The sequence below is a fragment of the Ictidomys tridecemlineatus genome, chromosome 12 (genome assembly GCF_052094955.1).
Source record: "Ictidomys tridecemlineatus isolate mIctTri1 chromosome 12, mIctTri1.hap1, whole genome shotgun sequence".
Classification (NCBI taxonomy): Eukaryota; Metazoa; Chordata; class Mammalia; order Rodentia; family Sciuridae; genus Ictidomys; species Ictidomys tridecemlineatus.
The window spans coordinates 33,742,064-33,769,723 of NC_135488.1; the positions used below are offsets into that span (position 1 = coordinate 33,742,064).

General features: G+C 50.3%; 2 protein-coding genes across 2 annotated transcripts; both read left to right on the forward strand.

Annotated features, from left to right (window-relative positions):
* Positions 1 to 334: 334 nt before the first annotated feature.
* On the forward strand, positions 335 to 19,755 carry LOC144369191 (uncharacterized). The gene is made up of 5 exons (XM_078028377.1): positions 335 to 10,455; positions 15,284 to 15,471; positions 16,438 to 16,643; positions 16,880 to 17,085; positions 18,159 to 19,755. Exons 1-5 carry the CDS (start codon positions 10,414 to 10,416, stop codon positions 18,354 to 18,356), a joined length of 840 nt encoding a protein of 279 aa, XP_077884503.1. The 5' UTR covers positions 335 to 10,413; the 3' UTR covers positions 18,357 to 19,755.
* Positions 19,756 to 19,902: 147 nt separating this feature from the next.
* LOC144369194 (ral guanine nucleotide dissociation stimulator-like) lies at positions 19,903 to 27,397 on the forward strand. The gene is made up of 6 exons (XM_078028381.1): positions 19,903 to 20,156; positions 21,239 to 21,353; positions 23,655 to 23,755; positions 23,922 to 24,038; positions 25,013 to 25,127; positions 27,023 to 27,397. Exons 2-6 carry the CDS (start codon positions 21,335 to 21,337, stop codon positions 27,229 to 27,231), a joined length of 561 nt encoding a protein of 186 aa, XP_077884507.1. The 5' UTR covers positions 19,903 to 20,156; positions 21,239 to 21,334; the 3' UTR covers positions 27,232 to 27,397.
* Positions 27,398 to 27,660: the final 263 nt, after the last annotated feature.

Here is a 27,660-nt window from a genome sequence, read left to right on the forward strand (position 1 = left end):
TCCACACAGAAGATGGGAAGCTACCTTATGAAGGTGATCGTAGGTGTGGGACCCTCTTGCTAGGACCCTTTTTCTATTGGGCCAAAACTGTGCTCTGAATGTGATTGCTGAGAAGAGCTTGGAATTTCCTGATTGAAACAGTTCATGCAAGCTGCTTCCACTTGCAGGAACAAAGTGTGTTCTCGTTGAGCACTTTGGGGTGTCCCAGGTTGCACTAGAGTGTGTCAGAAGCACTTGTAATGATTGGCATTCACGGTTTCACATTGAAGCCTCTGTGCCATCTGTCAACCACTGATGGCTGCAAGTGGGTACCCTGCCTTTCAATGAGTTTTCTGAAAAAGTAGGAGTTTTGAAGAACTGATCTTCTCAGCATTCCCCTTGCCTCCCCAAGTTGGGTGATGTCAATTATACAGGCTTCCTTGGGAGCACACATTTTATATTGAGCTGGAATTGGACTCTGGATGCGATTGCTGAAAATAGCTGGGGAATGGGAGAATGGAAGCTGTTTGCTGCAAGCAGTTTCAATTTGCTTTGTTGATTAACTTTGTTGTAAGTGAGCACATGCTATTTTTTTTTTCCTGTGGACCTAGAAGAATTCAAAACTGCTTCTTACAGGTGACAGGCATGCTTACACATTGAAGCCTCTGTGCCATTGATAAAAAAAAAACAGTTCACTCATGTGGGCACCTGCACTTCAAGTGAATGTTGTAAATGAGTGTGACAAATGGATGTCAGTGAGACTTTGGAGAACTGATCTTCTCAGCTGGTCCTCTTTTTCACTGCACGTTGGTGATGCTAGATTCAAGAGATCTCTTTCTGGCACCCTTTGTGTTTCATGCCTGAACTGTGCTCTGAAAGTTCTTGAGGAGAACAGCTTAGAAGTGCAGAAGTGAAGCTGTTTGTTGAAGCAGCTTCAAGTGGCACAAGCTAACTTGTTCTCAGTGAGCACATGGGGATTTTCCCTGGTTGAAGCAGTGTGAATGAGAATGGCTTCTCAGAGCTGGTAGGCATGTTTGCATTTGGCAAACTTTGCCATCTGTCACCCAGAGTTCCTTGCATGAAACCTACATTTCCAGTGTTTTCAGAAAGGTGTGATGAGTGGGTTTCCATGGAATTTTGTGGAATTGATCTTTTCAGGCAGTCCTCATTGCCTTCTCAAAATTGTTGATCCTGGTGCAAGGGCTCTCTTGTCAGCCAACATTGTATTTTGGGCCTGACCTCGGCTCTGAATGTACTTGCTGTACTTCCCATCTTTCCTCTCTCTGGTCCACTCCTCAGATCCCATCCTCCTTTCAATAGGGCCTCATCCAAGAAGCCTCCCCATGTGCCTCCCACTTGATTTCAACTTCTCCAGTGCACTTATTGTCTAAGCAGGGATTCCCAGGAGAGAGGGCTCTCCATTCTGCACACTGAAATTTCTCAGCAGGGAGGACTCCTCCATGCTTGGATGGCGGGGCTGCAATCACCTGGAAGGTGGAAATAGGAGGCTGGTGGTGTTCCTAGCCAGGATGCTGGTGATTGCAGTGCATTTAATCTATGGCCCTCAAGGAGGTTTATGCTGCAGATTTGTGTACTTCTGCATCTGTATGCACACAGTTCTTCATGTGGGGAAAAAAGCAATGTTCTCAAAGTTTGCTTTATATTATACTCAACTGGTAATTTACAAACCCCAGTGTCCCATCTTAGCCCAGAGCCATTCCATCAGCCCAGGGCCAGTGGGTGGTCCAGCGGTCAGTACTATGCACAGCTCCCAGGTGGCTCCAGTGTGTAGCTGAATTTGAGAGCCAGTGTACTGTAGGATTTGCTCTTGAGGTTAGAATTCATTGACTTCCTCTTATGTCATTTCACTGGTTCACGATATTCCTTGTCTCATGGACTATTCTGTGAAATCTTCAAGTTAGCCATCTCTGGTCATTTCTTCCATTTGATGGCACCTGGTTCAACAGCTTGTTGTTGGGTGGGGTCGGTCATGGGAAGTCCTGGGTCACAGAGAGGGACAGGAAGACCCTAATGTGGAATGGTGGTGTAGAGAGTAAGGGTGGGGCCAGAGCCCACACTGTGGTTAGGGTAGGGAAGGGATCTGAAGAGAGTACCTTGAAAGCGAGCTCTGGCTGCAGTTAACCAGGAATCAGGGCCTGGAAATGGAAGCCATGACAGGGCTTCTGACTAGAAAGGACACATCTTTCTGGGCTCAGTTGGAGGTCCATCGAGGCAGAGGAAAAGAGAGAGGATGCAGGAGAGGGGGATGGTCTAGATCACAGAGCCGCTCCGTCATCATATCTTAGAGAATGGATTTTTTTCTTCCAGTTGTTGGTAAATGCTAATTCCTTCACGTGTTACATTCACATCCACCTCGTCCATTGGAAAGGCTGCTCAACCACCACAGGCAGTGGTATCTTGGTGGATGTGTGCATTCTAAAAGGAGGTGAGGTTGGCGCCAATAGAGTGTGTGGGCGCTCAGGCATTGGTAAGCTTGCTTTGGAGAGTGAATCCTCTAAATGTTATTGGGCTGTTTTTGAAAGATCGTGTGGTTTGGCTAGACCTAGAATGCTTCCACAAAATTTAGCATGGTGTATATTTTAGAGAGCATGATCACTGAGGGGCAGGTTGCTGGTGTGAAGCCGTGAGCATTAACATCTATCAAGTTTCTCACCTGGAGTTGGCTACCTACAACTGGTGACAGTGTTTTGCTCCTACGGAGCAATACTGAACAAGTCTCTGGGCCAGTAATCCATTGCTGAACTCCATCACTAACAAAAAGTCCCTGAGTGAAGGTGAGGACCAGAAGAGCCTGGGAACCACCTGACAGCAGCCCTGAAGTCCTGAGCTCTGGCACATCATATGCCAACTCAACTGGGTATCAACCTCTTCCTGGGCTCATTAGAACTGTGTGCTTCAACTTTCAGAAACAAATGCAGAATGACAGAATCTTCTCTGAGGACACTTTTCTAAGTCTTGTTTGCAGCACGTGTTCTAAGTCTTATTTGCAGCATGTCTTCACTGGAATGAGTAGTCATTTGGCATTCTGTTGTACTTAAAATTTCATGAGATTCTGTCGCTCCCACCTGACAGGTCCCTTTCCAGAACAATCTTGGGGCCCTGCTGCAGGGACACCCAGTGAGGATGCTCGAGGAAACCTTTCTGTCCAGGAAAGCGGTGGGGCTGGTGAGGGCTGGGGTCCTAGGGCGAGCTGGCTGCGGCTTTTTACCTGAAGTCCCCCTGTCCCGCCCCTTGATGATCCTCCTGGAGTCGGGCCCCAAGTGACTTCTCCCTTGGCAGCCTTTGGGAGGCACCGAGGAACTGTCTGGTGCCCTGTCCCTGAGGGCGACAGGGCTTTCAGTGTTTGCTGACTTGAGTTGTAAGGATTTTGTAAGGAGGACTCCAGCCCTCCACCTCTACCCGCAGACATCCAATGGATGGCTAAAGGCAGAATTAGAAGGGCAGCATCTCTGCCTCAATATATGGCCCATCCATCCCCTTTGCCTGAGTCACCTTGGATTTGTTACTGGACCCTGCTGGCTGCATCAGTGCCCACCAGCACAAGGAACAGGAAAAAAAAAGAAATAAAAAGGAAAAAATGAAGAACTTTGATCAAACTGGGGAGAAGCAGCCAGAAGGCTTGGAAGAAGCCCCTGACCCACAGAAGTGGTTACAGTTTATAGAAACAAAACCCAAGTGATCTACATCCGTGAATTTCCTTGGCCTGAAGAAAAGCAAAAATGGGAAAAACACAGAAAATGCCTAGGCAGATGGCCTGTGCCCAGGCTTGAGGAAGGGCGGGACCCATCTTAGCTTTCCTGGCTCCTGAGGTGGGAGTAGGGTTGCAGCCCGTCTCTATTTTCAGCAGAAGAAAGTTGCTCTTAATTCAGAATCCAGACCCCCACCCCCATGCAGTCTGTTTCATGTCCCAGAAACAAGGTCTGATTGATGTGCATCTGAGAGCCAAAGCAGGTGACACAGCTCTCCTGACAAGGCACCACCTGGCCAATCCTGGGAAGATGGACAGACCTCAACTGGTCAGGACCACCTGCTTTGGCAGCTGTGCAAAGCCCAAGCCCTTGCCCTCATTCCCCTCTCTATAAAAGCTCCAAGTCATTGTCACCCCCTGAAGACAGGCTAAGATGTGGGTCCCCTGCCTTCCCCGTGTGGCTGCACTGATAAAAGTTCCTTTCTTGCTGGGCATGGTGGTGCATGCCTGTAATCCCAGAGATTCTCGGGAGGCTGAGGCAGGAGGATCACTTGAGGTCAACCTTGGTGATTTTGTGAGACCCTCAGCAACGTAGCAAGACCCCTTCTCAAAACAAGAATAAAAAGGATTGGGGTGTACTCAGTGGTAAGGCACCCGGGTTCAATTCCTAGTCCTTTACCTGGAGCTGAAGCTCCCTGCCTCCTTTTCTTTTGCGGGTTAAAGCTTCCCCTGTGCATTCAGTCTCATTGGGCTTGGAGTTACCATTGACCCAACTCATAAGTTCCCATCTCTGGTATCTCCACCTCCTCTTGGTACTGGGGATTGGACCAGGGGCTCTGCCACTGAGCTACATCCTCAGCCCTTTTAATTCTTTATCTTAAGACAGTGCCTCAATAAGTTGCTAAACCTGGCCTCAAACCCACAATCCTCCTGCCTCAGCCTCCTGAGTCACTCTATCACAGGTGGGTGGCACTGTGCTCGGCCTGTGGTTGCATTTGGATGCAGTCCAAGCTGCTGCAGGTTTGAGGAATGTTCTGTGGGCATCTATATAACAGTACCTGAAGGGGGTGCCAGACCCTCTCGCTGTTTTTTTCTGTGGATGTCTGCCTGGCCTGCAGTGGGTTGGTCACAGGACATTCAGGAGAGATCTAGGGCACTGGGCAGTGCCCTCCATCCAGCAGGTGACCTGGCAGGAAGAGCCCTTGCAGCAGGGAAGTGGGGTGGCACTCTGTAGGTGAAAGCACAGAGCTCTCTGATGACTAGTGACTAACACAATGTGAAGCAGAAACATCCCATGAATTTCATGTTCAAGTACAAATCTGGCTAGGATGACTGGATGGCATTGCAATCTCCTGAAGGTCCTTCTTGGATTCATACAAAAAGAGAGAGCGAGGGACTAAGGGGCAGGAAGGAAACACAACTTTTTCAAACACTGAGATCTGGAGTCCAGCTCCTGCCATGTAGTCAGTGAATGAATAGATAATAATTGTTTTTATGGGACCATGTGACCTGGGGCTGCTCGGCTTCCTGTGGGCCCTCAGCATCCCTATGTATAAAGCAGGGGCACAGACCAAGGGTGCTGTCAGCTTTCTGTTGCTGTGACAAAGCATCTGAGAGAATCCCCTTAAAAGGAAACAGGGTTTCTTTTGGCTCATGGCTGCATAGGTCTCAGTCCATGGCACCTTAGCCCTGTTGCTTTGGGCCTGTGACAGCACAGTAGGACATCCTGGCAGCTGGAGCACATGACAGAGGAGGCTGCTCATCTCTGGGTAACTGGGAAGAGGGTGGGTAGGACTGGGCTGGGTCCCAATATCCCCCTCAAGGTCACACCCCTAATGATCTCATTCCTTCCAGGAGGCCCCACCTACTAAAGTTTCCATTATGTCCCAAGGGCCACAGGCTGGTGACCAAGCCTTTAGCACATGGGCAATGGGGACATTTGACATCCAAACCACAATACCAAGTGATCATTAGCTGGGGGCTAACCCCCGGTCTCCGGGCCAACCCCTCCCCACAGGCCAGGCCTGGGGAGATTGACTGCATTCTGCAGGACACCCACTGTAGGCAGCTGCCTCAGCCAACATGGAAGTCCTTAGCAGAGGCTCTTTTATTTCACGGGGGGTGGTACCAGTGATTGATCTCAGGGATTCTTGACCACTGAACCCCATCCCCAGCCCAATTTTGAATTTGATTTAGGCTCAGGGTCTCACTGATTTGCTTAGTGCCTTGCCATTGCTAAGGCTGATTTTGAAATTTTTGATCCTCCTGCCTCAGCCTCCCGAGGTGCAGGGATTCCAGGAGTGCACCACTGCGTTGGCCAAGGGGCTCCTTTTGGGCAGTGGGGTTTCCTTGGAGAGAAAGCTGACCCTGTCCTGGGGTCATCCCTGATTTGCCCACACAGCAGTGCTTTGTTACTTTTTCTTTTCTCTGGAGGGCAACTCAATTCATACCTAGTAAACATAGCCCCACAGGTTCTCTGATTAAGAATAGTGCAGAGCTGGGGGGCAGTGGTACATGCCTGTAATCCCAGACACTCTGGAGGCTGAGGCTGGAGGATGGCATGTTTGAAGCCAACCTTAGCCATTTAGTGAGGCTCTGAGCAACTCAGTGAGACTCTGTCTGTAATGAAGTATTTTAAAAAGGGCTGGGGATGTGGCTCAGTGGTAAAGCACCCCTTGGTTCAACCCCTGGTACCAAAAGAGAGAGAGAGAGAGAAGTGAAGAAATAAGGGAAAACAAAACTCAAGCTAAGATCTTAACCCTGCAAACGCAGCTGGTAGAGAAACGTGTTGACTTCAGGGCTATGAGGATTCACCTCACCAAGACTCAGGTAGCAAATGCTCTCCAAACCTGTCACCCTCAGGGCTGGGTGAGCTCCGCGGTAGAGCACTTGCCTAGCATGTGCAAGGCCCTGGGTTCAATGCCCAGTGCGGCAACAAAAAGAATTTCAAAACCCCATGTGATCCTCAGGTCCAGGGAGAGCAGTCAGAGCAGCTGTCTGCCCCTGAGACTGGGCCTGGGAGGACTCACTGGGAGGATGCCAGGGGGCTCATCAAAGGTCCGGGGAATTGCCACCAGTGCGGCCAAGGTCACTCCTAGATGGCAAAATGAAACCTGTGAGCCACGTTTTCTGTGACTCTCAGGAATCCCTTCCACACCTCTGTCCTTAAAACAGGGAAGAGTAATAATGTCACTCAGTCCCTTTGTACTGCTGGGACCACAGTGGTCTTTAGAGGAGATCTCATGGCTGCCCTGGGTCACCCCCTGCTTCACATCCCCTTGGTGACCAGTGGTCTCTTCCCACCTGAATGCTGTCCAGACCCGACTCCTGGGGTGCAAGCCTTCCCCTCCACCCTTTACCAGTGCTCACCAGCTGCCCTGGGGCATGGGAGGCTGTGACCCAGGCTTGGGTAGGGCTTCCCCCTTAGCCAGAGCCGTCCTGAGAGCCCCAGGCTGCAGCCCCAGCCTGGAAGTGGCTGCCTGGAACAGAGCAGGAGGTTGCTCCCTGTGGCCCCTCTGGCCCCTCTCTTCCTCCTGTGGAAGGAGCATGTGAGGAATGGCTTGTCCTTAACCCTGTGCAGAAGCTTCCAAAGAAACCGCTTCAAAGCCCTGGAGCAGGGGAGGGTTTTGAAAGGTTTGTGGAGCCATCTGAGAAGAAATGGCAGAACTTCAGAGATGAACAAGAGAGCAGGAGTTCCAAGCCTCTTTCGATGGAGTTTCTAGCAAAACAGGATGTTGGTTGCAGGAGCCAGATGCAAGCCAGGCTCAGATGACCCCATGGAGTACCATCAGGCGACCAATGGCCACTTGAAAACTGTATCGTAAAAGAGCTTCCAGTCCTGAAGCGCAAACTATGCCAGGGGCCTCCAGGCTAAATGACAGAAGCAGGCACACAATGACACATGGCCTGTGACCTCACTCATGGAGAGTATAATACAGATGTACCATAGAAGTAGAAAACATTATTGTGACCAATATTTTCATAATGATGATTATTAGGATGGCCTTTCATGTTGGTTGTGATAATTGACAGCTGTCATTTTACAAATAATGTTGATCAAACGCTCCCTCTGGGCCATGCTCTAGGCCAGCCACTCTACCTGCCTTGCCTACCTGATCCTCACAGTGTCCCCAAGAAGCCAACACAACAAACCAGAAAGCACAATGTCCCTGCTAGCAAGTGCAGGACCTAAGTCTTGAACCCAGACACAGAGACCAACCAAATTCAATGAAATATTTACTGGAATACTGGTAGAAATCTAGGAGAAGAGGCTGTGGCCTAGAAATGGGGAGGGTTGGCTTCAATCCTCAAAACCCAAAGCTGTCAAGATGGTTCAATTGACCATCCACGTTAGAAACTACTCTCCAACGAAATATGCCCCAAACATTGTCAAAACAGAGGGACCGATTGGGAGGAAATGGCAACCCAGTAGAATAGGAGGCACGAGGAGAAACACAGATGAGCACTATGCACGGGAGGAGGTCACTGGAACACAGCTGGCAAGAAGATGAACACAGGCTCAAATGATGTGTTTTATTTATTTATTTTTTACCCAAATTAAGGATGTTGATAATATGTGCTGGGAGGGGATAGGAAGATAAGCTTTTTTCATACACTTTGGAGGCACATTTAACATTATCCATGAAACTTAAAAAATGCACGAATGCTATGCTCCCTACAACACAGAAATTCAGGTCTTGGGACGTGCCCTGGGAAGCTCCCAGAAGGAAGTTCATTTCAATGCCGTGTTAAATTATAAGACGTGTACAATGCAATGGCCATTGGCAGGAAGTCTGTGGCCACAGTGAATAAGGAGGCACGTGCTGACTGCAAGTTCTTAGGACCTGTGGGTGGAAAGAAGACCCTGGACCACATGTTTCAGCTGTGGGACACAGACACAGCCCTGAACATAGGCTGGTCCAGCGGCACTGTGCATCTCTCCAGATCCACACGGTGTGGAAACCGCAGCCATCACTTGGCTTTAGGGACAGTAGCTGAGGTGATTTTCTTTTCTGAGAGATAGGGGACCACGGGTGACTCCCTAATAGACAGATGACCAGAGCCACCTCTGGGGAGAGTCTGGGCCAGGAGGTGATGGGAGAAGAGGAATTCGATCATCTGTTTCCATTTTTCTGTGATTTGGTTCAAGTGGTAAAGCGGTGCTATTTATTAATTAATGGATCAAATAGGTTCATCATTGTTTTAGAGTACAATTAGGTGCCTTCAAACTTTAGGCTACATGGGCACATTTGAGAACGGTTCCAGCCATTCTCTCATCCTTTGGGTCATTCCCCTCCTATGTCCTGTGAGACATTTTCTATGTGAGGCTTGAAGAAGAAGAAGAAGAGAATATTCTGTAAAGAAAACCTTATGATCTGTGCATTATAAAATTGAATGGGTTCATTCAGAAATCAGAAGTTCTATTGAAAGCTCTTTGCATGAGGCAAATAAAACTTATTTTTAGGCATCCTGGTGAAGACAAGGTTTTATCTTTTTGTCTCATGTCTGTGTTTTTCTTTTTATTTGTTAGAATGAAATCCATAGGTTGGCAGACCATTCTATCAGATGTGTACCTAGATGACATTTCAATTACCCACTTTTACATGGTAGACATTTTGTACATGAACACTGCCTGTCTGCAACTTTTTTTAAAACAGGACTGGGCTCAGGAGCCCAAATACCAATGTTAGCTGGAACATGTTCTCCAGTTTGGCCTATCTGTCAGTATTCCCTGAGGTCATCTGTTCCATGAGCTTCGTTACTCCTGCTCCCTCACCAGCTTTCATAGAAACCACATGCTGTCTATGAGTCAGAGACACCAATCTCACAACATAGCATTCTTTGAGTATCCAAAGTCCCACTTTTCACTTCGCCATGCCTGACATTGTCGGTAATATTTATCGGCAAATGTGAGATTTTCAAAGATCCAATTCTATGTGCTCCTTTCTCAAAGAGCCTTAGGCAGGGCTATAGCATACATAAATATGAAGGAAAGGCCTAGTTTTTAAAATGTCATCCATCGAATAGTTGACACATATCTGAGATATTTTTTTATTTTGGAGGAGGTATTATTTAATAGGGAAATCCAACAGCTACATGATAGTGAAATGAGAAGTCTTGCATCCATTTTATTCTTTGTGATGATTTTGATGAGTAAGGATAAGATACTTCCTTGTTCCAATGAAGATGTTGCCCACTTCTGTGAATGGATGCACCGTGTCACCCACTACTTGCATATCTGCATGTTGTGCTTGACATTACCATCGTACTCGGCAGGTGGCAGAAAGTCAATACTGAAGTTCAGCTCTGGTGTTCTAGCAGCTGTGCTGCAGATCCTTGGTGTGCCACCTTGTGCAATCCATGCTGCTCTGTTCATGTTCCTATTGACGTCCTGGTGATGAGCATCATGGTCTCCTGGTCTTGAGAATGGCCAAGCATTTCTCTGTGAATGTGGAAGGTGGGCATGTGGAAGGCTTCAGGGAGGAGGGATCATTGATCATGTACTCTAATCCATGTGCCTGTTTAATGACCTGTTTTTCTTCTTGGGTTTTAAGGGAGACACTGCCCTCAAACACTTCTGTGCAGCTGGGAATGCAGGCTTCTGCTTCACCTTGAAGGAAGCATTCATGAATCCTTTCCAGAAGACATGAGAAGAGAGAGTGAGCCTCTGGTAACATGCAGGTTCCTTGCATTGCCCATGGGCTAGAGGAGAGAAGAGTTGCTTCATGAGATTTGATCCCCTTTTTCCTGAAAAGTTCCACACGGAGGTGAGTCCCCAGCATGTTTAGACATCATTTCAGACATCTTTGTTGATGGAAATGAATCACACCCCCTGATGATGTGGAAGAGCTGAAGATGGGTTTGCTATGAATTTTCTATTTCATTTCTCAGGGCCTGAGTCAAGCCAGCCATTGTGCTGTCAGCGCATGAGCTGCTGGTCAAATGTGAGGAAGTGGTCTTGCTTTATGAAAACACCATCCTGAGTCAGTGAGCCAGAGGCAGCCTGCAGTCCCTGTTTTCCTGTAAAGGCAGATTGCTGTGGATGGCCTCTGGCCTCATAATGCAGCCCTGCTCAGAGTAGGGGATTGAGGGTCCAGGCAGATCCCAGTTCCTTTTGACCTTTATTGCCATTGGGCCACCCCAGGGTCCTTGGACTCTACCTGGTCTTCTGGCCTGGGTCAGGGGATGTGAGGTTTGGAATCCCCCTCTGTGGCAGGATCCCAGGCCCCCCAGCCACTTGAGGGCAGCACATCCTTCCCTAATTGTGTTAGAGGGGGAGGATTCTCCCGCCCATCCTCATCCATGCTCATCCCTCATTTTGTAGCTTCGCACCTTAGGACCTTTATTCATTGACTTACGCTAAGATGAGTCAATCAGCAGTCTCCCAAGGGTTTACATTGTGGTAATTGACACCGAACATCTGTTTTGTAATTAAACCATTTTGGAGGACACAGTTGAGTGGCATTAAGCATGTTCATGTTGGTGTATAGGCGTCACCACCATGCATCTCCAGAAGTCACGTGGACATACTCTTGCCATCAATGCAGAATTCTAGTGCCCTTGAGGCCCAGGAAAAGAACATTGTACTTTATCTTTTTATGAACCTGATAATTGAGAATCTGAGATAAGTGAAATCCTACAAAATTTGCCTTTCTCTGGACACGATCATTTTCAAGGGATGCAGTTCACCCCCACTCGTGGGCATATCAGGTCCACTGCTAACTCTGCGGGTGTTTCAATTGCACTCTCGGTGACGGTGGTGACTGTGTGCACATGAGCTGTGTGTCCAGCTCAGATCCCAGGATCTAGGGTCTTTGGTTCCACGCAGCCTATAGGTTGCCTGTTCCTCCAGGTGTCTGCAGGCCAGTGGCACGAAGGCCCTGGGCCTGGTGGTTTCTTTAGGTGAGTGCAATACGTGTCCACAGTGTGGTGGGACATGATGGACTATAAATAGAAGCAATGCCTGGATACTCCTGGGATCTCAGTAGGCTCAGCCTGTGTGCTGAGAATTGTTGTGACCTCCTAATTAATGGAACCCCAGAATCCCAGAGAAAAGGGCAAGTCCAGAGCAGTGGAACCTCACTGTCTCTGAGAGAACTTTTGGGGTGGGGGGCCGGGATACATTGATGTGAGGACGCTGATGCAGAGTCACGTGCTCCGAATCCAGGTAGAGGTGCTCAGGAACAGCCTGGGCTGGCACGTGGGTTCCCCACCTGCACACCTGTGGAACATCTTGGGGCTCTGATTAGCACAGCAGCCTGACCACATGAGGGCATCTGCTGTCTCTGTGTACAGTGAGCTGGGTTTTCTTCACATCCCTCAACAATTCCACATAACACCAGCTCTGAACCCAGAGTCCTGGGCACTTAGTTGAGGCTCCATCAGCTCCCACCTCTCTCTACCTGACAGAGCCCTCCTGGCTCCCTCTGCACTCATTACATTGAAGATGAAACCCTGGAGGGTGGGACTTCCCGTCATCCAGAAGTTCCCAAACACATTCCACTGTTCCTGGAACTCAAATGGTTGGGGGGGCCACAAGCACCCTGGCATCCATGTGTGGGAACCATGGTAGTATAATCAAGAAACAGGAAGGAGAGGGGTTGGACTGATCAGTACAGATGGCAGGGCCTAGTACAGAGTGGAACGGAGAGTTCTCACCCGGGGTGATTGTTGTGATGTGCACAAATGCTCTGCTGGTGCTGGGGTGCCCGCATGGTTTCTGGGGTCTTGAAAGGCTACAGATGCCCACAGAGTGTTCTCAGATGCACAGTGGGAGGCCCGTTGCAATATGTACATGTGGAAGAAGTAGGAGACCCCCTTAGTGTGGAGGTGCCATCTAGAAGGCAGCCTCACTTCTCTGAAAAAGTTGATTGGAAAAAAAGGGTCCGTACCTGTGCCCAAAGGGCCATATATGCTCCTGGAAGTTGGTGGTGGAAATAGTTCTCCATCCATTAATCACTCCCTCACTCACTAATGTCCTTGTGTCCTTGAGAAAGGCTCTCCCTGTCCTGGTTTTCCTGAATAGAAATCCTCTTGCCTCTTGGGTGAATAGGGTTATGGGTTGTGCAGAGGGTGGTGGTTTACTGAGCATCTTAGAGACTGTCCTTTATGGAGCCTAATGATCCCAACTGGGGAATGAGGCCAGGGTCCTAACTGTGGTTAGTGTGAGGACACCATGGGTTCAGAGAGGGAAAGAAGGACAAGGGAATCTCAGATGTCCCTTCATGGCCCCTGGAGTTAGAGGACTTACCCCTTTGCACCTGGGATCAGGAGACCTCATTTCCTCGAGGACACGCACACTCAGACGTTAATCTTGAGTGTGGGTTCCTTTCTGGGGTCCAGGGCTGTTGTTAGCCACCAGGAATGACAGTGCTTTCCATGCTGAGTGGAGCCAGTTTTTGCCAGGAAAGAGCCCGTGGTCACGCCTTGTGCAAAGCACCCCACGCCAGGGGCTCCCATCCCTACATTCCTGTCCTGAAAGGAAACCACTCAGAGGCAAGGTGGGTCCAACCACCTCCCATGTGTTCACTCATCACTGTGTTCCAGCATCACCCCAGTTCACAGTCCTGATGGGATTGGATGTGGCTCAGAATGTCACCTTCATGAGCTCTACCCTGCCACGGCTGCAGTTCTGCAGTGGGAGAAACTCAAAACCTCAAAACACATGCACATGAAAGAAAAGAGCAAGAGCCAGAGCCCAAACAGGGCCACATGTGGCAAGGACAGCTGGAGTGCCTAGGTTGGGACTCAGAATGATGTCAGTGGGGTGGCATTGCTGCTGACACCAGCGTGATAACAGAGAGCCAGCCCTGCTCATTTTGCGGAGCAGTGTGTTGGGGAAGGCAGAAGAAATTGAGAGGCAGGATTGAGTTTGGCCCTAGGAGGAGGTTGGGTAAAAGGCCAGTGTGAGTTGGAGGGCCTGGGCAGATAGAGAGAGGCCAGGGCACACCCCAAAGCCTGGAGACTGCACTTGATGTCCAGGGTTGTGAAACACCACCTCCCCTCTTACTCACAACTGAGAGCAAGGGGCATTGATGAGTTCAGTTTGTGTGTGGCTGCATCCAAGGTGGCTCGGCTAGGCACCTCTGTTTCCTTGACTCAGGAGGCTGGGAGTCCAGGCTCCACTGAGGCTGGGCTGGGAGGATCGGACTCTGAGTTTATGCCTGTGTTCCTGGTAGGATCCATGTTGGCTGAGCCTCAGTGTTTTTGCAATGAGAGGATGGGTGACTGTCATGTCTTTATCACAGGACACACTTGCTAAATGGATTTGTTTGCTCTGGGGAGGAAAGAGAGAGAAGGGAGTGGTGCTGGAGACAGGGATGCAGACAGGGGTCATAGACTTGGCATAACTCAGTCTTGGAGGTGATATCCCATCACCTGTACCCACTTCAATTCCCATGAATGCAGAGGCTGAGCCCCCTTGAGGTGAGGGGTGAACCGGTTCTGGGCAGCAGGATGCTGTGGTACCTCGGAGTCTCTGTGAGACCCCAACACTAGACACACTTGGCCCTTTTGAAATCTTAGGAGAAGCCTTGGGAAGTTGTATGGCAGAGGGGAGCAGCCTCTGCATCTCAGTCCCCTCCAACTTGCCATGGTGTAGAGAGGGAACTGCAGCCACGATGGGACGGACATTGGCCACGTCCCTGTGTGGGACACAGGCCTGATTGAGTTGGGGTGCATTCTTTGTCTCTGCCCTTCTTGTGATTGTCCCATCTCTACATTTGTGCTTTAGCCACCTGTGAGTCCCATCTCTGGTTTCAGAGAGAATAGAGGGTGTTATGGGCCAATAGACACAATAAACCCTAGAGATTAGATGCTACCCTACTTTCCAGAAAAGACTGGGCACACCATGAGTTGCACAATGATGGGACCAGGGTCCAAAAGCTGCTGAGAGGGAAGGACTGGTTGTGAATGCATTTTTGAAGGCTCCAAGCTGGAACTCTAGTGGCACCAAGCAGGGCAGATGCTGGTGGGGATGTTTGGGTAGTTGTTGGTGAACACCTGCGCACCTGAGATGTTTAGGCATGGAGGAGAAATCAGCAGCTCATAGGGCTTTTGAAAGTGGTCTTATGTGAAAAGAGGCTCAGGTATGGGCACAGGAAATGACATCATTGCCTTGACAATGGATCAAACAGAACATGGAACCCTGGTATCCAGGCACCCACTTAACTGACCAAGCCATCCGAGCTCATTTGGTTGGAGAAACTGGAGTGAGAAGGATGTTCTCCTGTGGTTGCAAACAATGCCGAGCCTCAGGCTCCCAGGAATCTCAGGGGGGCCAACTAGCCCTTTTGTGGATGCACTGGGTGAGGCTTCATCTTAGACGCCAGAGCCTCTGGCGATTGTCGCAGAGGAGCTCAAGAGTAACAGTGAGTAGCACAGGGCAGGTGAGCCCAGCAGGCCCTCTAGTCTGATCCCTGATGAATGGCCCAGGACTCCTATTCTGACTGTGTGTGTGTGTGTGTGTGTGTGTGTGTGTGTGTTTGTACTGATGGGAACTGTCCCATTGTGCTTTGACTCTAGTGTATTGGCACAAGTCATTTTTCTGTTTGTCACCATTTCCATTTTAAACCAACATTCTTGGTCCCAACACAGGGTGAAAATGATGAGAACACGGAGGAGCCCTTCAGGGTACAGAGCCTTGAACCTTACAGGCAGGACCAGCTTAGGAATGAGCTCCTGCCTGTCATTTGTGGGAGGAACCTACATTTCAGCGGCAACATGGGGTTAATCTCCTGGGATTCCATCCCCACCCATCAGGTGCTGGATCTCTTGTTCCCAAGGTAAGCACCAGACCACCAAGCCCAAGTGTGTAGCCCCCTCATGCCTGGGTCTTGGGGCTGCCATGTACCTCTCAGGGACCCAAAGGTTTGTGATACCTAATGAGATAGAGGACCACACTCATAGTGGAATGTCAGTCCCGAATGGGACGAGTCCTGGAGGTGCCTGCCACAGCCTTGCAAGGGGAGTGAACTCCGCTCTCAGGCAGAGAAACCATCCTGACTCCAGCTGATCCACAGAGGTCCGTGGAGCAGTCCCCACACACTGGGCACCACAGCTCAATGGTGTGCACTGAGCTCATTCCCAGGTGGACTCAGCGAGGCCAGGTGGTCTTTCTGGTGTGATATTGGCTTTGTGAAGAACGTAGATCTGTGCCAGAGGCGTCTCAAAACTCAGGCCTTGGGAAAAGCACTTTTGGGTTAATAAAGACATGTTAATTTCCATAGTGGGACAGAGCATCCTAGCTGGGACATAGCTGGACAGGGGCTTTGGACATGGCGGCTCCCACACCCAGAGATATGTGGGAATCAGCAGTTTGGGCTCATTCACTGATGAACATGGAGAAAGCACCCACTGTGTGAAGACACGTTTCCAGTCACATTTCATAATTCATTGAAAAATAGGGTGCAAATGACTGCCATTGTGTCCCTTTTCATGGGGGTCAGCCTCAAACCGCAGGTGCCATGAGTACATATCCTACATGTGACTGCATCCCTGACTCCATGGGGCATAAGTGCACGTTGTCCTCTTCAGTGACTATGGTGGACCCCTGGACCAACTTCAACATGGAATGGGCTTGGGGTCAAGAGGGTGGGCTCCTGTTTCCAGAATAGGGACCTGCAAGGTGATTTGACTTGGGAAGGCTGAGGAAAGACTGCTCTCCCCAGTGTAGGGTCAGAGGTTTTCTCTGGAGGCCGTGGTGAAGGCAAGGCCAGGGTTTTGCTGACTCCACACCTTCCTCCCCACAGTGCCTCACCTTCCTTCCTGGGGACCTGGGTGAACCTCTACTCCGAGGCTTCCCATCAGCCTCCAGGCTTTCTGAGTCTGCAGCAGCTGCTATCCATGTGGCTCCTGCTGGGAGGCTTGAACCTGGAACACCAAGCACACCACCTCCTGGCCGCAATTGAAGATGGCAAATCAAGCCAGGCAAAGCCTGAGAGCCAGGCGGACTGTGGTGAGTACCTAAGGGTATATGAGGAAAGGTCCGACTGTTGTCCCACTGCAGGGAGTCTGTATGCCTGGTGTTGGGCTGGAAATTAGGACAAGCCTTTGTCCATTCAGGAAGTGACCCCAGTCTGCAAAGAGGTCCTGTGTGGGCCAAGGGCCTGAGTTCTTCCTGGCAGCAGAGGTATTGTCTGTCTGTGGGAAGGTCAGGGCAAGGCAGTCATGTTGGCATCTTTTCTCCTCTAGCTACAAGCTCAGTTCCTGTCACGGCTCCTCAGCCAACCCCAGAGCCAGAGCCTTCTCCCAGGGAAGGGGCAGAGCCGGAGTCCAGGACATCAGGGGTCTCTACTCGGTCCTCCCCAAGGCCCCAATATAACAAGCGGATGAGAGGCAGGTGCCTCATTCACGTCTACCTGGAAAAGGAAAGGACAACACAGTATAGGAGCATCCTGGTGAGTCTTCGAGCAGGGGAGTCTCCTGGGAGCCCACAGTGGGGAAGACCGAGTCCACAGCAAACACTTTGGACTAGGCCTGTCTTCTTGAACTGGAGCTTCTGGAAGGTCAGGAAGGAGAGCAGAAAGTGAGCAAGAGAGAGGCGGGAGAGCAGCAGCATGCCAGGTCTGGGTGCGAGTGGGCCTGCGTGTTTTGGGATGTGCAGGTCAGAAGTGCAGGAGTGAGTGCTGGGTTCAGAGGAGGTCAGAGAAATATCGAGGGTACAGGCCATCCTCTACTGACCTTGGTATTGAGGAGGAGTATATTGAACCGTGGAGGTTGAAGCACAGGAGTTGGCAGTCATTTTCTTGTGTGTGGGAGGGGATATGTTGCTGGTTGAAGGGAAGGGAGCCATTGTAGAATGATTAGGGTGGGTAGGTGTGGGTCACAGAGAACTGGGGGCCTTGGAGGGCCCCATTAGTGTCCTAGTTTGCATGTATGTGAATAGAGATTTAGCGGCTCTCTCTGCAGAATTTTCCTGGGTGTGGAGTATCCATCATGAGACTCTGGTGTCCACCTCCAGGGGAGCTATGTTGAACCACTGCACCTGCTGGGTCCGAACCTCCTGACACCCTAGCAAGCACTGACACTCTCGAGCCCAGCAGCTTCCATGCCTATCATTAAAGAGTCCTAGTGTGTGTTGTGCCCTGGCTGTCAGGACCAAAGCACCTAGGGTTTGTGCCTGGTCCATACAAAAATGCAGCTGCATCCCAGACCAGAGCAGGGATATGGAAGTGCACTGGACCATTCCTCCCATCTTGATGGGACTAGAGTGTGTCTGTACAAAGTCTTTTGGTCCTTATTCCCTTGTCCCTGTAGGGCATAGCAGGTTGAAGCAAACTCTTGTACCAAGATTGGACTAGAGGCTCATAGGAAGACCCCCACATGATCACATGAAGGCCTCAGGTAGCAGGGTATCAAGATGGTGCCCTTGTGTTGAGAGCTCACTTGTCTCTGATTGTCCTTGAGCACTGTCCTCTGGGTAGCTACTCCCAAATTCCCTCTCTGATGAGCTTTCTCCAACCCTGCTCAGGTGACCTGCCAGGACAGGGCTCCAGTCATCATCCGCAGGGCCTTAGATGCACACTTGCTCCAGCAGGAGGACCCAGAAAACTACGAGCTTCTGCAAATTCTCTCGAACCATCAGAGTAAGTGGAACCATCAGAGGGTAGGGAGCAGTGAGTCACAGTGGGCTCACGATAACTGGGAGCCAGAACACAGTGTGCATTGACCCAGTGCCCAGGATGAGTATGGTGGGACTTGTGCATAAAACAAAGTGTAATGATGGGGCATAAATCTGCAGGTTCTTCATGTTCCCCAGGGGCTGTGGACCTGCCTATCATGTGTTCTTTCCTTGGCCTGAGGAGGCATTGCAAAGCTATTATCCACAAGGGGCCAAGAAGAGAGGCTTCTTTGTCTTGTGTCAAAGAAGACAGACAACCACAGGGTGCCTACTTTGGTGGCCTTTCCTGACCTAGATGAGTACATGAGAAAAGCAGTTCAATGAAGAATCATTTCTGGCTTCCAATCTTTCTATTCATTGCAAACTGAGTTTACTTAGGACCAGAGGCCATTTCTAGAGAGAAGAGTGTGGTAGAATAGAACCCTTCACAGCTTGTAAACTCTTCTTGGAGAGAGAGAGAGAGAGAGAGAGAGAGAGAGAGAGAGAGAGAGAGAGAGAGAGAGAGAGAAAGAAGAAGAAGAAAGAGGAGGAGGAGGACGAGGAGGAGGAGGACGAGGAGGAGGAGGACAAGGATGAGGAGGACGAGGAGAAGGAGGACATGGAGGAGGAGAAGGAGAAGTAGAAAAATGAAAATAAGTTGAAGGAGGAGACCATGAATAAGAAGGTCAAGATGACTTTAAGAAGAAGCATGAGGAGAAGATGAAGAAGAACAAGAACAAGAAGGAGAAACACAAGCCGAACAAGAAGTATAACAATAAATTGATTAAAAATGTGAATGAGAATTAGACTCATGAGGAGAAAATGCAGAAGTGGGGAACTCAAGAGAAATATATATCTCTGGATGGCACAGCCCTGCTGTGGACATCCTCCACCTACGCTCAACACACCTCCAAACCATACCCCTCCAATTAGTGTAGCCCTGTATGAGTGGATGAATCCACTGGCAAGGTGGAGGCACCCACCATCAAGTGCTTTTCCATAAACTGACCTGTGATCATTGCTGCAGTGGGGAGAAAAATTTGAACACATGAGTCTTTGGGGACCAATCCAGATACAAACTCTAGCTGTTTGTCTTTGGTGGGTCCAACGTGAACTAAGAAGGTCTGGGGTACAAGGGGCTATTTCCTTGAAAGGTGTTCCTGTAGGGGACCTCCTGTGCATAGAGGGTCCTCAGGGAGGAATCAGTGGGGAGTCTTTGGTGCAACAGTAGCTGGATTCGGGGGCTCTCAGGTCTGTGTGTGAGACCTGAGCTGGCAGAGGCTCTCAGTTGTGGGGGATGTTGGGTAGTGTATTACTTGAGTGTCACCTACCACGCCTCTGCCCCTGCCTCTCCAGAGCTGAGGATCCCTGCTGATGGAAACGTATATTACGCCCTGGATGGCAGAGTGGATTATAACTTTCTTCTTCAGGAAACAGCTGCCAGCAAGTTGTTTAAAGTCAAGCCAAAGGAGGTAAACAGCCACCTTCTTCAGTCTTTACTCCTGGTGCCACTCCACATCCTCCAAGGGGACAAGAACCTCAGGTTCTGGATGGATGTTTTAGAATGCCCACAGAGCCAACTGCCAGGCTGGGTGGGGTGCAGGTGCTGGGCTTTGCTGATGTTGTCATCCCCCACAGTTCTTGGAGCCTTCTGTGGCAGTGGCATCCAGGATCCCAGCAGCTGTGAGCAGCAGCTCTGCGGTGGCTGCAGGACCATTGCCCCAGGCCACCCAAACCAATGAGTGGTGCGTGAGAAAAGTCACCAGTAGCAGCTCCTCACTGCTTCACTCCAGCGACCAGGTGGAAGACATCCGCTTTGTCCACGTCCTCCTAGAGGGACAGAGCCTGAGGGAGACAAAGCGCATCCTGGTAAGCCCGACAGCAGGGCTGCCTCCTGGGTGTCCCCACAGTGGAAGGCAGGAGACACAGCTAACCCTGGGGCTGTGGTGGGAAATTAAGAAGAGAGAGGTCAGTCTTAAGGGCTTGACCTGAGTGGGGAGAGCCTCAGCATGCCCAGCTGCAGCGGTGAGTGGGCCTGTGTATTGTGGGTTTGGCAGGCCAGAAGTGCAGACGGAAGTGCTGTGGACAGATGAAGGCAGAGATATGTCCAGGGTGCAGGCTGCAGTGCCTAGAACTTGGTATTCTCAATGAGTGAGGTTGGAGCAGCGGAGCTGGCAGTGACTTGTCACATGTGTAGGAGGGGGTGTGTTCCTGGTGGCAGGGAAGAGAACCTCCTTAGCATGACTAGGTGTGAAAATTTGGGGTCGGGATCACCTGGGGGGTCATGCCAAACTTCGGAATGTCAGTCTTTGCATGTATGTAAATACGGAGCTAAAGGGGTTCTTGGCAGAATTTCTATGGATGTGCAGTAGACACGCTAATGCTGCAGGTGTCCAGCTGCAGAGGAGACATGTTCAGTGACTGCCAGTGCTGAGTCAAGTACATCATTAGAACCAGACCCGCACCGAGCTTCCAGAGCCCAGGGCCTCTCCAGGCTATCATGAAGCACTCAAGTGCACACTCTTGTATCTGAGTCTGTTTTGTGTAGTGGCAGTCAGGACCAAAATTTTCAGTGCATCTGCCTCTTCCACCCACAAAGGCAGCCTGCATCCCAGAGCACACTTGGTGCGCAGATCCCTGGCCCATTGCTGTCATCTCAGTGAGATGAGAGTGTGTCTGTGCATAGGCAGTTTGGTCCTTTGACCTGAGTGGAATGTGGCTCCCCAGGGGGAGGGGAGATGGCAGGTACAGGCAGATATTTGTACCAGGATTGTTCTAGTAGCACGTTGCAAGAACCCAGGCGGTATATGGAGGCCACACTCAGGTAGCAGGATAACAAGATTGTGCCCTTGTATATGTAGCTGAGATTTCTCCTCAATGTTTGACCACAGTCTTCTGGGTAGCTCCTCTAAAAGCCATTCTCTGATGACATTTGTCCCACCCTGATCTAGGTGACGTGTCAGGAGAGGGTGACAAGCCTCATCCGCAGGGCCTTGGACCAAAATTTGTTGCAGCATGAGGATGTGGACAACTTTGAGCTGCTGAGAATGATGTCTCTGCATGACAGTAAGTAGGACAATCAGACAGTGGGGAGACATGATCCACAGTGGGCTCAGGATAACTCACAGCCAAGAGAAAGTGGGCCTTGGCCCTAAAATAGCCAGAGTGTGGTGGGCCTGGTGCAGGAAACCAAGTGCAGTGATGGGCGTGTCCAGTGTGGACGAGTTCAATGAGGCCCCAGGCGGCTGCTGGACCTCTCTAAATGTGTTCTCCCCTGGACCTGGTCTGGCAATGCAAAGCTAATATCGATGAGGGCAAGGCAGAGAGAGGCTCAATCCATCATCAGTTTGGTTTATGGCTCACTGATAAGGATGCCTTCAAATGAAGAGGAGCAGAGCATGGGTCCTGATTGGATCAGCATTGCTATGGACGGAAGCCGCACAGGTCCCAATCCATGGCCAGGATATGAGAAGTCCTGCCTACTCAAGAATGTCAGGATTGCAGCAACTGGGAACAGGACTCAGTGAAGAGGAAGTCAAGGCCAGGGGACAGCCTGTTTGGGTTCTTTTTGGAACAACTCCAAGTCCTCTGTGCCTGGGTGCCCATCTCCTGAAGATATCAGAATGGCCAGGTTATTATTCCTTCCAGCAACAAAGAAGGGCATCTGAAGAACAGAGGCCACAATGCTGAGCTGTCCACAATGCCAGTGCTCTTTCCTTTCTTGTGAGCCCGACACTCCTAGCCTCCACCATCCCAGCCTGTCCACAGTAGAACCCACCATCTGTCGAGCACGTAAGTGAGTTTTCCCATTTTCACACACTGCCTCATTTGAGTTGGCTCTGTCTCACACATGAGGAAGACTGAGGTGCAAGGAGCTGGGCAAGGGGCAGTGTCTGCGAATCTCAGGGACTTGGGAGGCAGTGCAGGGGGAAGGGGATTTCCAAACAGCCTCAGAAACTTAGGGAGACCCTGTACCCAAGTCAAAAGGCCTGGGAATGGTCTCAGTGCTTAAGTGCCTCTGGCTTTATCCCTAGTAAAAAAATAAGCCAGTCAAAAGGAATTACCAAACCGAGAATCTACAAAGGTGATTTCAGAAACAGACTTTCAACCCAAGCATCAGTTGAGAGCAGGCTCCAGACCAGGGGAGGTTTGTGTGTAAAAGACGTCAAAAGGGAGGACTACGGGGGGCCTGGAACCCACTAGGTGTGATGGCATCTATGCCTTATGGCAGGAGGGTGGCAGTGATGCTGGCCCTCTCCTAGATTTTGGAAACCTTGTTTTCATTGGGGAAGCTTTATGGAGGTGGAATCTATTTTAGCAATCCTGGTCCAGATGAGGTGCTGACTACCACAGGTAGAAGCCTATCCAGAATGCGGTGTCTGTTATTCAGTCTTTCCTGACTGTGACAATGACAAAGAAAGGAAGTCACTTGTCTTTGGTCTTGGTTTCACTCCTGGCCATTGATTGAGAACTGATTTCATCTTGGACTACTGAACAGAGGCTGCATCTGGGCAGAAGAGTGTGATAGATTTGAACTCCTCAGGACGCCCCACCATTGCCAGAGAAAGAAGGAGAAGGAGGAGGAGGAGAAAGAGACACTCCTGAGTGGGGAGAGGATCACACGATAAAGAGCAGGAGGCAGAAGAAGAAAAAGAAGGAGGTGAACAGAAGGAAGGGTGGAGGGAGATACACAAGAAGAAGAACAAGAAGGAATCATGTAAGAACAGGAAAAAGACCCAGAAAGAACTACAAGAAGATGCAGGACAGAAAGAAGAGCCAGAAGTAGAACAAGAACCAGAATAAAAGTACCAAGCAGACAGCTCCTGATGAGAAACAAGGGGAAGGAGAGCGATCCTAGAAAACATTGAGTTCTCCAGGGCACCACCCTGCTCAAGTCCTCCCATGTCCATGCCCAACACACCTCTGATGGATACCACCTCCCCTCCGTGTATTCATCCATGAGTGGATTCATCCAGGGCAAGGGGATGAATTCCCCCACCATCCAACGCTTCCCTGAATGCCCATGTGTGAGCATGGCTGCCCTGGGGAGAAAGGCCTAAGCACAGGAGCCTTTGCCAATCCTGATGCAGATCCTGGCAGTGTCCCTTTGGCAGATCCAACCTGCACTGAGAAGTTCTGGGCCCAAGGTGCTGTTTCCATTGCCAGGTGCTCTTTTGGTTTAGAATCCTGTACATCATCTTCTCCAGGGAAGAATCACTGAGGGAGTCTTTGGTGGCACTGTAGCTGGATAGGAGGGCTCTCAATTCTGGTGCAGGCTCGCCCTGGCGGAGACTCTCAGGGGTTGTGGGTGTTTTGTGGTCTAATCCTTGAGTGCCACCTAACAATTCTCTCCACTTTGCTCTGCAGAAATCAAGGTCCCTGACCACTCACTGATGTATCTGTCCATGAATCCACAAATCAAATATTATTTCATCGTGAGGAAACGCCGCGAGGTCAAGGGAAAGGAGGTAAACACCTACCTTATTCAAGCTGTACTTGTGCTGCCATTCCACTCCCACCTGGGGAAATGAGAAGCCTGAGCACCTGGACATATGTGCTAGAAGCCCATAGAGCCAACTGACAGGCTGGGGTGGCTTTCTGTTTCTGGGTTTGCTGATGTTCCATCCCCCACAGTTCTCAGAATCAACCTGCAAGTCCTCCAGGCCGCTTTCCCACAAGCAGGTGGGAGACACCTGCTTAATTCGTGTCCACTTAGAAACACAAAGTCCAAAGATGGCCAAGACTGTTTTGGTAAGCCTGGGAGCAGGGGTGTCCCCTGGTGCTTACACCTGGGTGGGGAGCAGACACTGGTCCAATACCATGACCTACTCATGCCCTCTTGAATTTGGAGCTTCTGGATGATCAGGAGGATAGATGGGAATCAAGAAGGAAGAGGTCAGTGTGAAGGGCTGGAGCTGAGATGAGGGAGAGCAGCAGCTTGTCCACCGCCATGTCTGAGGGAGTCTGTGTGTCAGGTGGCAGCATGCAGTCCAGAAGGGCAGAGGCAGGTATGGGTGACAGATGAGAACAGGCCAGGACCTAGGTTGCAGGTTCCTCTGTATGGGATGCTGGCCTCTATGGAGCAGGACACCAGTATGAGGTTCTGCATGTTCCTTGAACAAGGAGCTGAGAGGGTCTCTCTGCAGAGTCAGTATGGATGTGGAGCAAGCACACTAAATGTCCAGGTAACCCAATGTTTACCCTTGGCGGAACAGGTGCCCTCGTACACCCCAGCCAGCACTGAGCCTCTGGAGGCCAGGAGCTCTCATGGCTCTCTTTCGTCACTCCTGTGTGTGGTCACGTTCCTGGGTCTGATTTGGGCCCTGGCAATCCAGACCAAAGCCTCTAGGTTTTGTGCCTAGGCCATTCCCAATGCCGCCTGCATCCTCGGGCAGACCTAGGATCTTGGAGGCTATTGTCCCATTCCTCCCAACTTGTGGGATGAGATTGCATCTGTATGCAGGTAGTGGGGTCCTTTCACTTGGAGAGGAGTGCAGCTCCACAAAGAGCAATGGCAGGTCCAGGAAGTCCTATGTACAAGGATTGGGCTAGTAGCCTATGGGAAGAGCCCACGCGATGAGCAGGAGGTCAGCCTCAGGTAGTAGGGTCATGGATGTTGCCCTTGTATTTAGAGTGGAGGTGCCTCCAGAATGCCCCTGCCCACTGTCCTTGAGTAGTCACTTCAAGGCCCATTTCCTGAAGGCCTGTCTCCCATGCTGCTCCAGGTGACCTGCCACGATCGGGCTCCTGTCGTCATCCGCAGGGCCCTCGAGCTACACTTGCTTACTCAGGAGAAGCCGGAGGAATATGAGCTGGGCCAAATCATCTCTCACCGTCAGAGTAAGTGGGACAATCAGATGACAGAGAGCAAGGGTCAGGATGTGGACTCAGGTCAACTCTTAGCACCAAAGAGCATTCTCTGACCCCCAAGAACACTCTAACAGGGTGTGTTGGGCTCGTGCACAAAGCCAACTGCACTTCTGCTGGTGTAAGCTCTCCAGGTGTTTTGGTATACCCCAGTGGCTAGTGCGGCTCCCCACCAGGTGCCCTGCCCAGGACATGAAGACGCATGCAAAGCTGACATCATTGAGGAGTGAGGAGGAAAGCCTCTTTCCAGGAGCAGTATGGTTCTGTGGTCTGAGATAGGAGTGGTTTCAGAGGAACATGGGAATGCATGGGCTAAAGATGGAACTGGCATTTTGTGGACTGAAGCAGTAGGATTAAAAGCCTTCTGTGTGACCAGAAAACCACTGCCTGGGCAGAGCATTGCCAAGATTCTAGCAAGCAGTAACAGGATGAAATTGGGAAGAAAACACAGCCTGGGAGACAGCTTGAATCATCTGTTTTTGCATCAATTCCATGGTCTTCCGCACCTGAGTCCACTAGCCAAGGAGTGATCCCAATAGCCAGGTTATGATCCCTAACTAGAGTCAGATGAGGGCTTCCTGAGCACGTAGCCACAGAGCTCATCTGATAATAATGTCAGCGCTTTTTCATTGGTTGGTTGGTTGGCTTTTGTGAGCCAAACACCTCAGCAGCCATTATCCCAGCCTATGTACGCTGAAGACCACCATCCCAATGAGTTCTAGGATCACTTGTCTCCTATCTTAACCTTCTGTTAGGTTAGTAGAGTCTATGGAAGAGGAAGTCTGTCTGGGGCCTTGGTAGCCTAAGAAATTCATAGCAGAGATCCCCACATCCAACCCAGAAGGGATGGAGAACAGGCTCTAGGTTAGAGGAGGGCAACAGGAAAGAGGTGTTCAGAGGAAGGAGAAGCTGGCTGTTGTATTCCCCCACTCGGGGTCATGGCACCACTGGGCCATACACCATGTTGGAGGGAAGCAGGCCCTTTGCTGGTCTTTGGAATCATTGTTCTCAGGAGGGCAGCATTTGGAATGTGGCCTCCATTCTCAGAAGCCTGGTTCACATGGAAGCAGGCTCCACCAACGCAGAAGCGTGGCTCTAATGTGGTATCCGTGCAGGTCAGCCTGTCCTCACCGTGGCCATACTTGAGGAATCCTAGGCCTTTTCTCTGGGTTTCACAACTTTCTCTTTGGTTGTGCACTGAGGCTGTCCATAAAGCTCTAGTGTGTGGCAGTGGAGAGCTTCTCAGCCCTTGCCACAAAGGCATAGACTGGGAGAGAGAGAACAAGGCTGGGAGAGAGGGAGAGAGAGAAAGACGGAGAGGAGAAGGAGGACCTCTACTTGGAGAATGAGGATTCAGTGGAGCCAACAGGGACAAGGTACTGGTGCCCAGGGCGCACTCCTGTTTACATCTTCCACCAAGCATGCTCCACCTTTCTTCCAGTCCCTCCCACCTCCCAATAGTGTATTCATCTTGAATGAGAATTGCATGTTGACATCAGAGCACTCACCATCCAATGCTTCCTTCCAAACCCACCTGTGAAGATGGCTCATGTGGGGTCTGAATCTTCGGCACTTTTGTGGGAGATTTCAGATGCAAACCCTAGTGGTGTGCTTTGGCAGACGCAAGAGGACCTGGGATGTTTTGGAGTCCAAAGCCTTTGGTAGGAACAGACATTAGGTCTGTTGAAGTGCTCTGCCTAGTTCTTCCTCAGGGAGGACTGTGGAGGCTGTCTTGTTGGTATTGGTGCTGAATTGGAGAGCTCTCAGGTGTGTGGCTCAGTTCGTTTCTGGCACAGGCTCTCAGATGTTGGGGTGTCCCAGGGAGCACCTCCTGAGCCACCTTATTTTGTACACCCCTCTCTCCCCAGAGCTGAGGATTCCAGCGCAGGCCAACGTATTTTACGCAAAGAACCCTCACACGAAACCCAACTTCGTGCTGAGGAAAAGGAGCCTCTCCCAAAAGAATGATGAGTGGATCCAGCCTCAACCTCCCTCTCGTCCTGCAAAGAAGAAGGCTGCAGCCCTCCTGAGGATGCTTGCAAAACCATTCTGCTGCTGTGTGCCTGGGCGGGGCTGAGGCAGCCCAGGAATATTTACATTGATTACTATTTGCTTCAAAGTTTGAATCTATAGTTTGCCATTGTCTTTGACCTTGTTTAGTAACACAGTTGTTACTCTATCCTGTATTTGTTGTTCCCATTAATATATTATTATTTGAAAATATATATGTTTTTGTTACCTGATCTATTGTGATGATTTGTCACCTGATCTACTGTGATGGTTTTTGATCAAAATTGTGCATTTGATGATAATGAATGCCATGCATTTAGGAACCTGTAGACTCTAGACAATGAATGAATGTCTACTGTTGCATGGACTGGTCTGCAGAGTCCTGTAGCATTTAAGCTTGTGTGAGGGCTTCATAGGGCTTGCAAAAAGTCCGGGTCAGATGGTCCTGCATGAAGCTTAGCTCCTAGTGGTCTCCTCTACAGCATAAGGGCCAAGG